General features: G+C 54.3%; 1 protein-coding gene across 2 annotated transcripts in view; it reads left to right on the forward strand.

Annotated features, from left to right (window-relative positions):
• Positions 1 to 11,877, forward strand: part of LOC142493979 (epoxide hydrolase 1-like) — a 98,484-nt gene extending 86,607 nt beyond the window's left edge. For both annotated transcript variants that reach the window (XM_075598804.1, XM_075598803.1), the window contains 2 exons: positions 10,616 to 10,741; positions 11,449 to 11,877. In XM_075598804.1, the coding sequence (XP_075454919.1) occupies positions 10,616 to 10,741; positions 11,449 to 11,650 (328 nt within the window). In that variant the 3' untranslated portion in view covers positions 11,651 to 11,877. The remainder of the gene's footprint in view (positions 1 to 10,615; positions 10,742 to 11,448) is intronic.
• The last annotated feature ends 4,981 nt before the right edge of the window (positions 11,878 to 16,858 follow it).

Here is a 16,858-nt window from a genome sequence, read left to right on the forward strand (position 1 = left end):
CTCAGCCATCCCGTCTCCCTCCATCTCTGCCTCTATCCTTCCCTCAGCCATCCCGTCTCCCTCCATCTCTGCCTCAATCCTTCCCTCAGCCATCCCGTCTCCCTCCATCTCTGCCTCAATCCTTCCCTCAGCCATCCCGTCTCCCTCCATCTCTGCCTCAATCCTTCCCTCAGCCATCCCGTCTCCCTCCATCTCTGCCTCAATCCTTCCCTCAGCCATCCCGTCTCCCTCCATCTCTGCCTCAATCCTTCCCTCAGCCATCCCGTCTCCCTCCATCTCTGCCTCAATCCTTCCCTCAGCCATCCCGTCTCCCTCCATCTCTGCCTCAATCCTTCCCTCAGCCATCCCGTCTCCCTCCATCTCTGCCTCAATCCTTCCCTCAGCCATCCCGTCTCCCTCCATCTCTGCCTCTATCCTTCCCTCAGCCATCCCGTCTCACTCCATCTCTGCCTCTATCCTTCCCTCAGCCATCCCGTCTCCCTCCATCTCTGCCTCAATCCTTCCCTCAGCCATCCCGTCTCCCTCCATCTCTGCCTCAATCCTTCCCTCAGCCATCCCGTCTCCCTCCATCTCTGCCTCAATCCTTCCCTCAGCCATCCCGTCTCCCTCCATCTCTGCCTCAATCCTTCCCTCAGCCATCCCGTCTCCCTCCATCTCTGCCTCAATCCTTCCCTCAGCCATCCCGTCTCCCTCCATCTCTGCCTCAATCCTTCCCTCAGCCATCCCGTCTCCCTCCATCTCTGCCTCTAACCTTCCCTCAGCCATCCCGTCTCCCTCCATCTCTGCCTCAATCCTTCCCTCAGCCATCCCGTCTCCCTCCATCTCTGCCTCAATCCTTCCCTCAGCCATCCCGTCTCCCTCCATCTCTGCCTCAATCCTTCCCTCAGCCATCCCGTCTCCCTCCATCTCTGCCTCTAACCTTCCCTCAGCCATCCCGTCTCCCTCCATCTCTGCCTCAATCCTTCCCTCAGCCATCCCGTCTCCCTCCATCTCTGCCTCAATCCTTCCCTCAGCCATCCCGTCTCCTTCCGTCTCTGCCTCAATCCTTCCCTCAGCCATCCCATCGCCCTCCGTCTCTGCCTCTAACCTTCCCTCAGCCATCCCGTCTCCCTCCATCTCTGCCTCAATCCTTCCCTCAGCCATCCCGTCTCCCTCCGTCTCTACCTCAATCCTTCCCTCAGCCCTCCCATCTCCCTCCATCTCTGCCTCAATCCTTCCCTCAGCCATCCCGTCTCCCTCCATCTCTGCCTCAATCCTTCCCTCAGCCATCCCGTCAACCTCCATCTCTGCCTCAATCCATCCCTCAGCCATCCCATCTCCCTCCATCTCTGCCTCAATCCTTCCCTCAGCCATCCCATCTCCCTCCATCTCTGCCTCAATCCTTCCCTCAGCCATCCCGTCTCCCTCCGTCTCTGCCTCAATCCATCCCTCAGCCATCCCATCTCCCTCCGTCTCTGCCTCAATCCTTCCCTCAGGCATCCCGTCTCCCTCCATCTCTGCCTCAATCCTTCCCTCAGCCATCCCGTCTCCCTCCATCTCTGCCTCAATCCTTCCCTCAGCCATCCCGTCTCGCTCCGTCTCTGCCTCAATCCTTCCCTCAGTCATCCCGTCTCATTCCGTCTCTGCCTCAATCCTTCCCTCAGCCATCCCGTCTCCCTCCATCTCTGCCTCAATCCTTCCCTCAGCCATCCCGTCTCCCTCCGTCTCTGCCTCAATCCTTCCCTCAGCCATCCCATCTCCCTCCGTCTCTGCCTCAATCCTTCCCTCAGCCATCCCGTCTCCCTCCATCTCTGCCTCAATCCTTCCCTCAGCCATCCCGTCTCCCTCCATCTCTGCCTCTATCCTTCCCTCAGCCATCCCATCTCCCTCCATCTCTGCCTCTAACCTTCCCTCAGCCATCCCGTCTCCCTCCATCTCTGCCTCTATCCTTCCTTCAGCCATCCCATCTCCCTCCATCTCTGCCTCAATCCTTCCCTCAGCCATCCCGTCTCCCTCCATCTCTGCCTCAATCCTTCCCTCAGCCACCCCGTCTCCCTCCATCTCTGCCTCAATCCTTCCCTCAGCCATCCCGTCTCCCTCCATCTCTGCCTCAATCCTTCCCTCAGCCATCCCGTCTCCCTCCATCTCTGCCTCAATCCTTCCCTCAGCCATCCCGTCTCCCTCCATCTCTGCCTCAATCCTTCCCTCAGCCATCCCATCTCCCTCCATCTCTGCCTCAATCCTTCCCTCAGCCATCCCATCTCCCTCCATCTCTGCCTCAATCCTTCCCTCAGCCATCCCGTCTCCCCCCATCTCTGCCTCTATCCTTCCCTCAGCCATCCCATCTCCCTCCATCTCTGCCTCATTCCCTCCCTCAGCCATCCCATCTCCCTCCATCTCTGCTTCAATCCTTCCCTCATCCCTCCCATCTCCCTCCATCTCTGCCTCTATCCATCCCTCAGCCATCCCGTCTCCCTCCGTCTCTGCCTCAATCCTTCCCTCAGTCATCCCATCTCCCTCCATCTCTGCCTCAATCCCTCCCTCAGCCATCCCATCTCCCTCCATCTCTGCCTCAATCCTTCCCTCAGCCATCCCATCTCCCTCCGTCTCTGCCTCAATCCTTCCCTCAGCCATCCCGTCTCCCTCCATCTCTGCCTCAATCCTTCCCTCAGCCATCCCGTCTCCCTCCATCTCTGCCTCAATCCTTCCCTCAGCCATCCCGTCTCCCTCCATCTCTGCCTCTAACCTTCCCTCAGCCATCCCGTCTCCCTCCATCTCTGCCTCTATCCTTCCTTCAGCCATCCCATCTCCCTCCATCTCTGCCTCAATCCTTCCCTCAGCCATCCCGTCTCCCTCCATCTCTGCCTCAATCCTTCCCTCAGCCACCCCGTCTCCCTCCATCTCTGCCTCAATCCTTCCCTCAGCCATCCCGTCTCCCTCCATCTCTGCCTCAATCCTTCCCTCAGCCATCCCGTCTCCCTCCATCTCTGCCTCAATCCTTCCCTCAGCCATCCCGTCTCTCTCCGTCTCTGCCTCAATCCTTCCCTCAGCCATCCCGTCTCCCTCCATCTCTGCCTCAATCCTTCCCTCAGCCATCCCGTCTCCCTCCATCTCTGCCTCAATCCTTCCCTCAGCCATCCCGTCTCCCTCCATCTCTGCCTCAATCCTTCCCTCAGCCATCCCGTCTCCCTCCATCTCTGCCTCAATCCTTCCCTCTGCCATCCCATCTCCCTCCATCTCTGCCTCAATCCTTCCCTCAGCCATCCCATCTCCCTCCATCTCTGCCTCAATCCTTCCCTCAGCCATCCCGTCTCCCCCCATCTCTGCCTCTATCCTTCCCTCAGCCATCCCGTCTCCCTCCATCTCTGCCTCATTCCCTCCCTCAGCCATCCCATCTCCCTCCATCTCTGCTTCAATCCTTCCCTCATCCCTCCCATCTCCCTCCATCTCTGCCTCTATCCATCCCTCAGCCATCCCGTCTCCCTCTGTCTCTGCCTCAATCCTTCCCTCAGTCATCCCATCTCCCTCCATCTCTGCCTCAATCCCTCCCTCAGCCATCCCATCTCCCTCCATCTCTGCCTCAATCCTTCCCTCACCACCCCATCTCCCTCCATCTCTGCTTCTATCCATCCCTCAGCCATCCCATCTCCCTCCATCTCTGCCTCAATCCTTCCCTCAGCCATCCCGTCTCCCTTCATCTCTGCCTCTATCCTTCCCTCAGCCATCCCGTCTCCCTCCATCTCTGCCTCTATCCTTCCCTCAGCCATCCCGTCTCCCTCCGTCTCTGCCTCTATCCTTCCCTCAGCCGTCTTGTCTCCCTCCATCTCTGCCTCTATCCTTCCCTCAGCAATCCCGTCTCCCCCCATCTCTGCCTCAATCCTTCCCTCAGCCATCCCGTCTCCCTCCATCTCTGCCTCTATCCTTCCCTCAGCCATCCCATCTACCTCCATCTCTGCCTCAATCCTTCCCTCAGCCATCCCGTCTCCCTCCATCTCTGCCTCAATCCTTCCCTCAGCCATCCCGTCTCCCTCCATCTCTGCCTCAATCCTTCCCTCAGCCATCCCGTCTCCCTCCATCTCTGCCTCAATCCATCCCTCATCCCTCCCATCTCCCTCCATCTCTGCCTCAATCCTTCCCTCAGCCATCCCGTCTCCCTCCATCTCTGCCTCTATCCTTCCCTCAGCCATCCCATCTCCCTCCATCTCTGCCTCAATCCTTCCCTCAGCCATCCCGTCTCCCTCCATCTCTGCCTCAATCCTTCCCTCAGCCATCCTGTCTCCCTCCATCCCTGCCTCAATCCTTCCCTCAGCCATCCCATCTCCCTCCGTCTCTGCCTCAATCCTTCCCTCAGCCATCCCGTCTCCCTCCATCTCTGCCTCAATCCTTCCCTCAGCCATCCCATCTCCCCCATCTCTGCCTCAATCCTTCCCTCAGCCAACCTGTCTCCCTCCATCTCTGCCTCAATCATTCCCTCATCCCTCCCATCTCCCTCCATCTCTGCCTCAATCCTTCCCTCAGCCATCCCATTTCCCTCCATCTCTGCCTCAATCCTTCCCTCAGCCATCCCGTCTCCCCCCATCTCTGCCTCAATCCTTCCCTCAGCCATCCCGTCTCCCCCCATCTCTGCCTCAATCCTTCCCTCAGCCATCCCATCTCCCTCCATCTCTGCCTCAATCCTTCCCTCAGCCATCCCGTCTCCCCCCATCTCTGCCTCAATCCTTCCCTCAGCCATCCCGTCTCCCTCCATCTCTGCCTCTATCCTTCCCTCAGCCATCCCGTCTCCCTCCATCTCTGCCTCTATCCTTCCCTCAGCCATCCCATCTCCCTCCATCTCTGCCTCAATCCTTCCCTCAGCCATCCCATCTCCCTCCATCTCTGCCTCTATCCTTCCCTCAGCCATCCCATCTCCCTCCATCTCTGCCTCAATCCTTCCCTCAGCCATCCCATCTCCCTCCATCTCTGCCTCAATCCTTCCCTCAGCCATCCCATCTCCCTCCATCTCTGCCTCAATCCTTCACTCAGCCATCCCGTCTCCCTCCATCTCTGCCTCAATCCTTCCCTTAGCCATCCCGTCTCCCTCCATCTCTGCCTCAATCCTTCCCTCAGCCATCCCATCTCCCTCCATCTCTGCCTCAATCCTTCCCTCAGCCATCCCGTCTCCCTCCATCTCTGCCTCAATCCTTCCCTCAGCCATCCCGTCTCCCTCCATCTCTGCCTCAATCCTTCCCTCAGCCATCCCGTCTCCCTCCATCTCTGCCTCAATCCTTCCCTCAGCCATCCCGTCTCCCTCCATCTCTGCCTCAATCCTTCCCTCAGCCATCCCGTCTCCCTCCATCTCTGCCTCAATCCTTCCCTCAGCCATCCCGTCTCCCTCCATCTCTGCCTCAATCCTTCCCTCAGCCATCCCATCTCCCTCCATCTCTGCCTCAATCCTTCCCTCAGCCATCCCGTCTCCCTCCATCTCTGCCTCAATCCTTCCCTCAGCCATCCCGTCTCCCTCCATCTCTGCCTCAATCCTTCCCTCAGCCATCCCGTCTCCCTCCATCTCTGCCTCAATCCTTCCCTCAGCCATCCCGTCTCTCTCCGTCTCTGCCTCAATCCTACCCTCAGCCATCCCGTCTCCCTCCATCTCTGCCTCAATCCTTCCCTCAGCCATCCCATCTCCCTCCATCTCTGCCTCAATCCTTCCCTCAGCCATCCCATCTCCCTCCGTCTCTGCCTCAATCCTTCCCTCATCCCTCCCGTCTCCCTCCATCTCTGCCTCAATCCTTCCCTCAGCCATCCCATCTCCCTCCATCTCTGCCTCAATCCTTCCCTCAGCCATCCCATCTCCCTCCATCTCTGCCTCAATCCTTCCCTCAGTCATCCCGTCAACCTCCATCTCTGCCTCAATCCTTCCCTCAGCCATCCCATCTCCCTCCATCTCTGCCTCAATCCTTCCCTCAGTCATCCCGTCAACCTCCATCTCTGCCTCAATCCTTCCCTCAGCCATCCCATCTCCCTCCATCTCTGCCTCAATCCTTCCCTCAGCCATCCCATCTCCCTCCATCTCTGCCTCAATCCTTCCCTTAGCCATCCCGTCTCCCTCCATCTCTGCCTCAATCCTTCCCTCAGCCATCCCATCTCCCTCCATCTCTGCCTCAATCCTTCCCTCAGCCATCCCGTCTCCCTCCATCTCTGCCTCTATCCATCCCTCAGCCATCCCGTCTCCCCCCATCTCTGCCTCTATCCTTCCCTCAGCCATCCCGTCTCCCTCCATCTCTGCCTCTATCCTTCCCTCAGCCATCCCGTCTCCCTCCATCTCTGCCTCAATCCTTCCCTCAGCCATCCCGTCTCCCTCCATCTCTGCCTCAATCCTTCCCTCAGCCATCCCATCTCCCCCCATCTCTGCCTCAATCCTTCCCTCAGCCATCCCGTCTCCCTCCATCTCTGCCTCAATCCCTACCTCAGCCATCCCATCTCCCTCCATCTCTGCCTCAATCCTTCCCTCAGCCATCCCATCTCCCTCCATCTCTGCCTCAATCCTTCCCTCAGCCATCCCGTCTCCTTCCATCTCTGACTCAATCCATCCCTCATCCCCCCCGTCTCCCTTCATCTCTGCCTCAATCCTTCTCTCAGTCATCCCATCTCCCTCCATCTCTGCCTCAATCCCTCCCTCAGCCATCCTGTCTCCCTCCATCTCCCTCTATTCTTCCCTCAGCCATCCCGTCTCCCTCCATCTCTGCCTCAATCCTTCCCTCAGCCATCCCATCTCCCTCCATCTCTGCCTCAATCCTTCCCTCAGCCATCCCGTCTCCCTCCATCTCTGCCTCAATCCCTCCCTCAGCCATCCCGTCTCCCTCCATCTCTGCCTCAATCCTTCCCTCAGCCATCCCATCTCCCCCCATCTCTGCCTCCATCCTTCCCTTAGCCATCCCGTCTCCCTCCATCTCTGCCTCTATCCTTCCCTCAGCCATCCCGTCTCCCTCCATCTCTGCCTCAATCCTTCCCTCAGCCATCCCATCTCCCCCCATCTCTGCCTCCATCCTTCCCTCAGCCATCCCGTCTCCCTCCATCTCTGCCTCAATCCTTCCCTCATCCCTCCCATCTCCCTCCATCTCTGCCTCAATCCTTCCCTCAGCCATCCCATCTCCCCCCATCTCTGCCTCAATCCTTCCCTCAGCCATCCCGTCTCCCTCCATCTCTGCCTCAATCCCTACCTCAGCCATCCCATCTCCCTCCATCTCTGCCTCAATCCTTCCCTCAGCCATCCCATCTCCCTCCATCTCTGCCTCAATCCTTCCCTCAGCCATCCCGTCTCCCTCCATCTCTGCCTCAATCCTTCCCTCAGCCATCCCATCTCCCTCCATCTCTGCCTCAATCCTTCCCTCAGCCATCCCGTCTCCCTCCATCTCTGCCTCAATCCTTCCCTCAGCCATCCCATCTCCCTCCATCTCTGCCTCTATCCATCCCTCAGCCATCCCGTCTCCCCCCATCTCTGCCTCAATCCTTCCCTCAGCCATCCCGTCTCCCTCCATCTCTGCCTCAATCCCTACCTCAGCCATCCCATCTCCCTCCATCTCTGCATCAATCCTTCCCTCAGCCATCCCGTCTCCTTCCATCTCTGACTCAATCCATCCCTCATCCCCCCCATCTCCCTTCATATCTGCCTCAATCCTTCTCTCAGTCATCCCATCTCCCTCCATCTCTGCCTCAATCCCTCCCTCAGCCATCCCATCTCCCTCCATCTCTGCCTCAATCCTTCCCTCAGCCATCCCGTCTCCCTCCGTCTCTGCCTCAATCCTTCCCTCAGCCATCCCGTCTCCCTCCGTCTCTGCCTCAATCCTTCCCTCAGCCATCCCATCTCCCTCCATCTCTGCCTCAATCCTTCCCTCAGCCATCCCGTCTCCCTCCATCTCTGCCTCAATCCCTCCCTCAGCCATCCCGTCTCCCTCCATCTCTGCCTCAATCCTTCCCTCAGCCATCCCGTCTCCCTCCATCTCTGCCTCAATCCTTCCCTCAGTCATCCCGTCAACCTCCATCTCTGCCTCAATCCTTCCCTCAGCCATCCCATCTCCCTCCATCTCTGCCTCAATCCTTCCCTCAGTCATCCTGTCAACCTCCATCTCTGCCTCAATCCTTCCCTCAGTCATCCTGTCAACCTCCATCTCTGCCTCAATCCTTCCCTCAGCCATCGTGTCTCCCTCCATCTCTGCCTCAATCCTTCCCTCAGCCATCCCATCTCCCTCCATCTCTGCCTCAATCTTTCCCTCAGCCATCCCGTCTCCCTCTGTCTCTGCCTCAATCCTTCCCTCAGCCATCCCATCTCCCCCATCTCTGCCTCAATCCTTCCCTCAGCCATCCCATCTCCCTCCATCTTTGCCTCAATCCTTCTCTCAGCCGTCCCATCTCCCTCCATCTCTGCCTCAATCCTTCCTTCGGCCATCCCGTCTCCCTCCATTTCTGCCTCAACCCTTCCCTCAGCCATCCCATCTCCCTCCATCTCTGCCTCAATCCTTCCCTCAGCCATCCCGTCTCCCTCCATCTCTGCCTCAATCCCTCCCTCAGCCATCCCGTCTCCCTCCATCTCTGCCTCAATCCCTCCCTCAGCCATCCCATCTCCCCCCATCTCTGCCTCAATCCTTCCCTCAGCCGTCCCATCTCCCCCCGTCTCTGCCTCAATCCTTCCCTCAGCCATCCCATCTCCCCCCATCTCTGCCTCAATCCTTCCCTCAGCCATCCCGTCTCCCTCCATCTCTGCCTCAATCCTTCCCTCAGCCATCCCGTCTCCCTCCATCTCTGCCTCAATCCTTCCCTCAGCCATCCCGTCTCCCTCCATCTCTGCCTCAATCCTTCCCTCAGCCGTCCCATCTCCCTCCGTCTCTGCCTGAATCCTTCCCTCAGCCATCCCATCTCCCCCCATCTCTGCCTCAATCCTTCCCTCAGCCATCCCGTCTCCCTCCATCTCTGCCTCAATCCTTCCCTCAGCCATCCCGTCTCCCTCCATCTCTGCCTCAATCCTTCCCTCAGCCATCCCGTCTCCCTCCATCTCTGCCTCAATCCTTCCCTCAGCCATCCCATCTCCCTCCATCTCTGCCTCAATCCTTCCCTCAGCCATCCCATCTCCCTCCATCTCTGCCTCAATCCTTCCCTCAGCCATCCCATCTCCCCCCATCTCTGCCTCAATCCTTCCCTCAGCCATCCCGTCTCCCTCCATCTCTGCCTCAATCCTTCCCTCAGCCATCCCGTCTCCCTCCATCTCTGCCTCAATCCTTCCGTCAGCCATCCCATCCCCTCCATCTCTGCCTCAATCCTTCCCTCAGCCATCCCATCTCCCTCCATCTCTGCCTCTATCCTTCCCTCAGCCATCCCATCTCCCTCCATCTCTGCCTCAATCCTTCCCTCAGCCATCCCGTCTCCCTCCATCTCTGCCTCAATCCTTCCCTCAGCCATCCCATCTCCCTCCATCTCTGCCTCAATCCTTCCCTCAGCCATCCCGTCTCCCTCCATCTCTGCCTCAATCCTTCCCTCAGCCATCCCATCTCCCCCCATCTCTGCCTCAATCCTTCCCTCAGCCATCCCGTCTCCCTCCATCTCTGCCTCAATCCCTACCTCAGCCATCCCATCTCCCTCCATCTCTGCCTCAATCCTTCCCTCAGCCATCCCATCTCCCTCCATCTCTGCCTCAATCCTTCCCTCAGCCATCCCGTCTCCTTCCATCTCTGACTCAATCCATCCCTCATCCCCCCCATCTCCCTTCATCTCTGCCTCAATCCTACTGTCAGTCATCCCATCTCCCTCCATCTCTGCCTCAATCCTTCCCTCAGCCATCCCGTCTCCCTCCATCTCTGCCTCAATCCTTCCCTCAGCCATCCCATCTCCCCCCATCTCTGCCTCCATCCTTCCCTCAGCCATCCCGTCTCCCTCCATCTCTGCCTCTATCCTTCCCTCAGCCATCCCGTCTCCCTCCATCTCTGCCTCAATCCTTCCCTCAGCCATCCCATCTCCCCCCATCTCTGCCTCCATCCTTCCCTCAGCCATCCCGTCTCCCTCCATCTCTGCCTCAATCCTTCCCTCATCCCTCCCATCTCCCTCCATCTCTGCCTCAATCCTTCCCTCAGCCATCCCATCTCCCTCCGTCTCTGCCTCAATCCTTCCCTCAGCCATCCCATCTCCCTCCATCTCTGCCTCAATCCCTCCCTCAGTCACCCCATCTCCCTCCATCTCTGCCTCAATCCTTCCCTCAGCCATCCCGTCTCCCTCCATCTCTGCCTCAATCCTTCCCTCAGCCATCCCGTCTCCCTCCATCTCTGACTCAATCCTTCCCTCAGCCATCCCGTCTCCCTCCATCTCTGCCTCAATCCCTCCCTCAGTCACCCCATCTCCCTCCATCTCTGCCTCAATCCTTCCCTCAGCCATCCCGTCTCCCTCCATCTCTGCCTCAATCCTTCCCTCAGCCATCCCGTCTACCTCCATCTCTGACTCAATCCTTCCCTCAGCCATCCCATCTCCCTCCATCTCTGCCTCAATCCTTCCCTCAGCCATCCCGTCTCCCTCCATCTCTGCCTCAATCCCTCCCTCAGTCATCCTGTCTCTAATACTGCCAGGAACATTAACCTTTTCATTGAGCCTCCTTGTTGTCGCCCATCACCCATAGGAAATACTCTCTTGATGATCTTCTCACCAATGTGATGATCTACTGGCTGACAGGATCCATCACATCTTCCATGAGGTTCTACAAGGAGAACTTCCCCCGGGATTATGCCCGCACCTCAGACACCAAGTAAATATAGACAGTAAGGGGTTACTGGTGGTGGGTGGTTGAGATAGAAGGTGGTGCACACATATAGTATATAATCCAGCCCCTACAGAAAGGAGGAGGAGCTACTGGAGTCATGTGAAATATTTGCTGACAACTGGATGTTCCTGTGTCCGTGAGAGAACCCTTTCAGTGTATTGCAAATTAAAGAAGGCTTCTAAAGCACTGAAGGGGTTTATAGCCCCCCACTTCCTCCAGGATAACATTGGTTGTAGGGAAGGGGGAATAATGTAAGGGAACTGAATGACTCGAGGTTACCCAACGCGCTTTGTTACATAATGCAGACTATATACACCATGCTGTCTATAATACAACTATTTGTGTTCTTATTATATGTAGAATTAGACGCGTCCCAGTATTCTATTCATTTGAAAGGGAGATGGTGAGTTAACTAATGCTACAAAGAGCTGTTTCGGAGTCACTTACTACAAGGGTCGGTGCCTTGACAAGAAGACACTGTGTAAACGAACCTGCTTGAGTAGTCAGGGAGACCATACAGACTTGGGCATATGAATCAGCATTCTGACGGCAACCAAGCCTCCATAACACAACTAAAAATCCCTGGTAACCAACTAGGGGATTTTTTCAGAAGTGGCTTGCCAGGTGTGAGCGAGCTTGTTGAGTGGGTGCAGAGTGCACACAGTATGCTAACTGGGTGCTTTGTATTGCAGGATCGGGGTGTATGTCCCCACTGGCCTGGCCGCCTTCCCTTGTGAGTTAATGCACGCCCCTCGTACATGGGCAAAGCAGAAGTTCAGGAACATCGTCACCTACACGTACATGCCAAGTGGGGGTCACTTTGCTGCCTTGGAGGAGCCTGAGCTTCTCGCCCGAGATGTCCAGAACTTTGTGTCCCGAGTGGAGAAGATATGAGAGGAGAGAGAGGACATGGATAAAATGCAAAGCTCGTCTCTCTGTACTTTCGTGTGAAATATGAATACAGATACATATCTGTAGTAACACTAACACAGTAATACGTCTCATCAACAAGCTTAATCCAGATCATGGAGGTTATTTATTAAAATCTCTGTATTTCTCAAAGGAAAAACTGGAACTGATTTCAATGAGATACCCTTTCTTTGATAAATATGGTGCTGCTGTTTGCACTGGTTTTGCCAATTTCTTCCGCCAGGAGACTTGAGTCTATAGACTTCTGCAGTATGTTCCTAATACCCACATAATGGTCAGGACATGTTAGATTATTTTCACAGACAGGATCCACACCAAGTTATACAGTTATCATTTAAGACCAATGATATCCAGTCCAATATAGTGTCCAGTCTATATTTTAGCCACCACCATAGGCTGACATACAGCAAAGGGAGTTATTTTTACCAAAGTCTCCCAAACCTGGGGCAAGACTACATCAAAAGAATTGTTCCAGATTTATCAAAGTACATTCTCCGGCTGCTGTCCACGGGATTCCCTCTCTTTAATAAATGTTGTGCCGTGTTTATCACTGGGTTTGTCTAGATTTGCAGACCCCCATATTATTTTGTGTGTTTTGCCTATTATGAATGCACCCCGATTTGAGATACAGGTTTGTATGGGGGTTCATATAAACAAATATGTAAAATATATACGAAAGAAATAATGACAACCAGTCGTTAGATAAAGTGACAACTGTTTGTCGATTTGCAGGGCCTAAAAATGTGTACTTGTTGTTTTTTTTTTTTTTATGGGAATGTGTGATATTTTTTGCCAACAAATTCCCTAACATTTGTGGGAGCGTTGGGTTTAAAGTTGCTGTCTGAGAAATATCCCCGAATTTGCTGCAAACTTCTATTGTATGAAATATTCAGCATGTATAGTACATTCTCTCAAAACAAAAAACACTTAAAAATACATTAAATATATAATGAATATATAAATGATATCCCAGAAGAATAACATGTCAAATAGAACTGAAATACAAGAACTAAAAACCTGAAGTTATACACAAATATAGCTTACTACATCCCCATGTGACATGACATAATGCATGAAGATATACAGTAGCGTTTGTTTGCCAATTTGCAGAGCCAATATATCCGGAGCGTTTGTTTAACAATTGCCTCTTACGTTTAGGATCTCTTAGTGAAATAAAGAAGCATGAGAATACTGTGACGTCTCTAGGTTTTCTTATTTGGGGGCAGCGAAGCGCATCACTTGGGGACAAATGAGAAAGTATTGAGTAAAGCCTTTTAAACTGCTATAAGTCTGAAAAACTGATAGGTTTCCTGTTCCCTGATATAATTCCACTGGCCCTCTGCTAACTCACATCACACACTTCTTACGAGAGTCTCCTAGCTGCAAAACTGGGTACAGGTCGTGCAATAAAAACATCTGCTTTATCACAGAAAAGTAATCTCACTACAAGTAACTGGGGCTTTTCCTCTGATAAATCTGGGGCAATATCTTCCAACCGAGAGAATTTAGAAATGAACCCACTGAGGCCGAACTTACAGTGAAAGCCAATGCCGGTTATTGATGTGAATGGCTGGTTGCTACTGCGCATCTTTTGTCATATTCATCAGTGGTCTAGTTACATTAAAGCAGCGATTCCTAACAGGGGTATGTGAGTCGTGAGGTGTCTACAAGGGGTTTGCCCCCCAAAATCTGTACTGGCAGCATAGTGCGTTCCTGAGCCCGTGTGGGAACTGCGCAGTAAGGCCCTGAACTGCACCGTAGCTTGGATAGTCTCGCTGTCACGTACAGCAGGAGCTTCCAGTCACTTCCCAGAATGCTTTGCATACAGAGCAGCAAGGCATTGTGGGGCATGACTTTGGAAGCTCCCGCAGTGATTGACAGCTATACCCTCCATGCTAACAGAAAAACAAAATAAAGTGCGCTACTAATAATTAATCATGTGTGAATTTTGTGTCTCAATCCCACATTAAGGATAACCACCTCAGTGATGTAATATTAAACACAACCTGATGTGGCATCGGATAGGCGTCTGCTGCTATTAGAGTGGCTCGGCACCCCCTATATGACAGTAAAAGACAAGAAAAACAGCGCACAACGCATATAGTGAAGTAGATACAGCATATATTAAATATTTAAAACAGGTGATAAATCTGCGTACATCAAGATATAGTATACAAGCATTTCATGTACTCAGACATGAGTTACCAGACGCCAGGCAGCAGCTGGAGCAGTCTCTCACTCAGCACGCTCTGATGATATCAGTCAGGAGCTCCTGCGGCGCATGGTGATGTCCACAGGTAAGTGGCCCCTCCCAAGACAGTAATAGGCTTCCTCGGTATAGCCTTCTCGTCTGGAAACACTTGCTTCGTTCATCAAGGGCTCCGGTGTAAGGAGAGTGGAGCTCACCGTCTTGCACGCTATCCTCTGCGTCCGCAGTCGTCAGCCAGCCGCCAGATAGTAATAGGCAGGGGCGGGAGTTATTGCGTCCGTGTTCAAAAGCAAGACTTGCCACAGCTAGGGAGCACTTAGTGAGCTATGAGGTAGCCTGTGTTTCATTAGAAATCAGCTGCAAGGCTTAATCCATACCATACCTCCATGCTGCCTGCACACACTGAGGTGCGTGTTCCCCCCCATGAGCTCAGGACACTATACTGTCTGGGATGGGTCACACAGTTTTGTTAGCGATAGTCTTGGGTAGGCAATGAGATTTATTAATTAGGGGTTATTTTCTAGCAAGGGGTACACAATGTAAAACAAGGTGGGAACCACTGAATTAAAGGGTCTATTTACTAAAGTCTCCCCGGCTGAAAAACTGGAGAAAAACCAGTGAGCAGTCCCTTGGACTAAGATCTCAATAAGTGCTGCGTGTGGTAGGGGTGAGGACCTTGTGCAGATAGGCGGGTAGTTTGCCCAGAAAGTATTTGAAGGCAAAAGAGAACAAATTTACTTTGCGCATGGGCTCGATGGATAGCGATTCTAGTTCTCTGAGCATTTCGCAGGGATGTGTGCTGCAGTTACCTTGGAGGACAAAGCAGCATATTGAGTTGTAGAGGGTGTGTAGTTTGCTAAGGTGGGTTTGGGGTGCTGTACCATATACTATGTCCCGATAGTCTATAATTGGCATTAACATCTGCTGTACGATGCACTTTCTGACCTGCCAGCGGACTTGGGGAGCTTTTGATGCTATACAGTACTCCTAGATTGGCATAGATTTTGGAGGGCAGGTTATCAATGTGCAACCCTACTGTTAAATGGGAGTTAAACCATATGCCCAAATATTTAAAAGTAATGACAGGGGCAGAACGGTGTTAGAGTTGGTTCTGATCTGTAGCTCTGTCATTGGTAGATTTAGAAATGTAGCCTTATTCTGTGTCTGTCTCTCTCCCCATTCTGTGTCTGTCTCTCTCCCCATTCTGTGTCTGTCTCTCTCTCCATTCTGTATCTGTCTCTCTCCCAATGCTGTGTCTCTCTTCCCATTCTTTCTGTCTCTCTCCCCATGCTGTGTGTCTCTCTCCCCATGCTGTGTGTCTCTCACCCCATTCTGTGTGTCTCACCCCATTCTGTGTGTCTCACCCCATTCTGTCTCTCTCCCCACTCTGTGTCTCTCTCCCCATGCTGTCTCTCTCCCCATGCGCTGTCTCTCTCCCCATGCTGTGTGTCTCTCTCCCCATGCTGTGTCTCTCTCCCAATTTCTGTCTCTCTCCCCATTCAGTGTTTCTCTCCCCATGCTGTCTCTCTCCCCATGCTATCTCTCCCCATGCTATCTCTCCCCCATGCTGCCTCTCTCCCCATCCTGTGTGTGTCTATCTCCCCATACTGTGTGTGTCTCTCTCCCCATGCGGTGTGTCTCTCTCCCCATGTTGTCTCTCTCTCCCCATGCTGTGTGTGTCAATCGTTCTCCCCATGCTGTCTCTCTCTCTCCACGCTGTCTCTGTGTCTCTCTCTCCATGCTGTGTCTCTCTCCCCATGCTGTCTCTGTCTGTGTCTCTCTCCCCATGCTGTGTCTCTCCTCATGCTGTGTCTCTCTCCCCATGCTCCCTCTCCCAATGCTCTTTCTCTCCCCATGCTCTCTCTCTCTCTTTCCCCCCCCCATGCTATCTCTCTCTCCCCATGCTGTGTCTCTCTCTCCATGCTGTGTCTCTCTCTCTCTCTCTCTCCATGCTGTCTCTCTCTCCCAATGCTGTCTCTCTCCTCATCCTGTGTCTCTCTCTCCCCATGCTGTCTCTGTGTGTCTTTCTCTCTCCCCATGCTGTCTCTCTCCCCATGCTGTGTCTCTGTGTGTGTGTGTATGTGTCTCTCTCTCCCCCCATGCTGTGTCTGTCTCTCTCCCCATGCTGTGTCTCTCTCCCCCATGCTGTGTGTCTCTCTCCCTTCATGCTGTGTCTCTGTGTGTCTCTCTCCCCATGCTTTGTCTCTCTCTCTCTCTCCCTCCACATGCCGTGTCTCTCTCCCCATGCTATTTCTCTCTCTCCATGCTGTTTCTCCCCCCATTCTGTGAGTGAGTGTGTCCCCCCCATTCTGGACCCTACCTGCATGGGTGGGGGGTGGGGGGAGCCATCTTGAGCCCTAGCAGCAGACACCAGAAGTTCTCACTGACATTTCCGGGTCTCACTGTTGGGGCTCCGCGCTCTCCTCCTGCTCTCCTCTCTGCATTCTTGCTCTCTGCTGCACCCCCTGCTCTCCTCTCTGCTGCCCCCTGCTCTCCTCCCTGCATTCTCTGCTCTCTGCTGCCCCCCTGCTCTCCTCCTGCTCTCCTCTCTGCATACTCTGCTGCCCCCTGCTCTCCTCCCCTGCATTCTCTACTCTTTGCTGCCCCCTTGCGCTTCTCCTGCTCTCTGCTGCCCCCGTTCTCCTCCTGCTCTCCTTCCTGCATTCGCTGCTCTCTGCTACCCCCCCCCCCCTGCTCTCTTCCTGCTCTCCTCCCTGCATTCTCTGCTCTCTGCTGCCCCCACTGCTCTGATGGTCAAAACTGGGACAGTCACAAAAAAACGGGATATTTTAAAGAATGTGGGGCAGCCTGGACAGGCATTAAAAAATGGGACTGTCCTGGCAGTAAGCCCTGATAAGAGCAGGCCTGCCAGTACCTATCATGGGTTTCCCCCACTCCCAGCATTGCCCTTGAGTGACAGGGGAGGAGGTGAAACCAGGCCTTGGTAAACCCAATCCTGGGTC

The sequence above is a fragment of the Ascaphus truei genome, chromosome 4, assembly GCF_040206685.1.
Source record: "Ascaphus truei isolate aAscTru1 chromosome 4, aAscTru1.hap1, whole genome shotgun sequence".
NCBI lineage: Eukaryota > Metazoa > Chordata > Amphibia > Anura > Ascaphidae > Ascaphus > Ascaphus truei.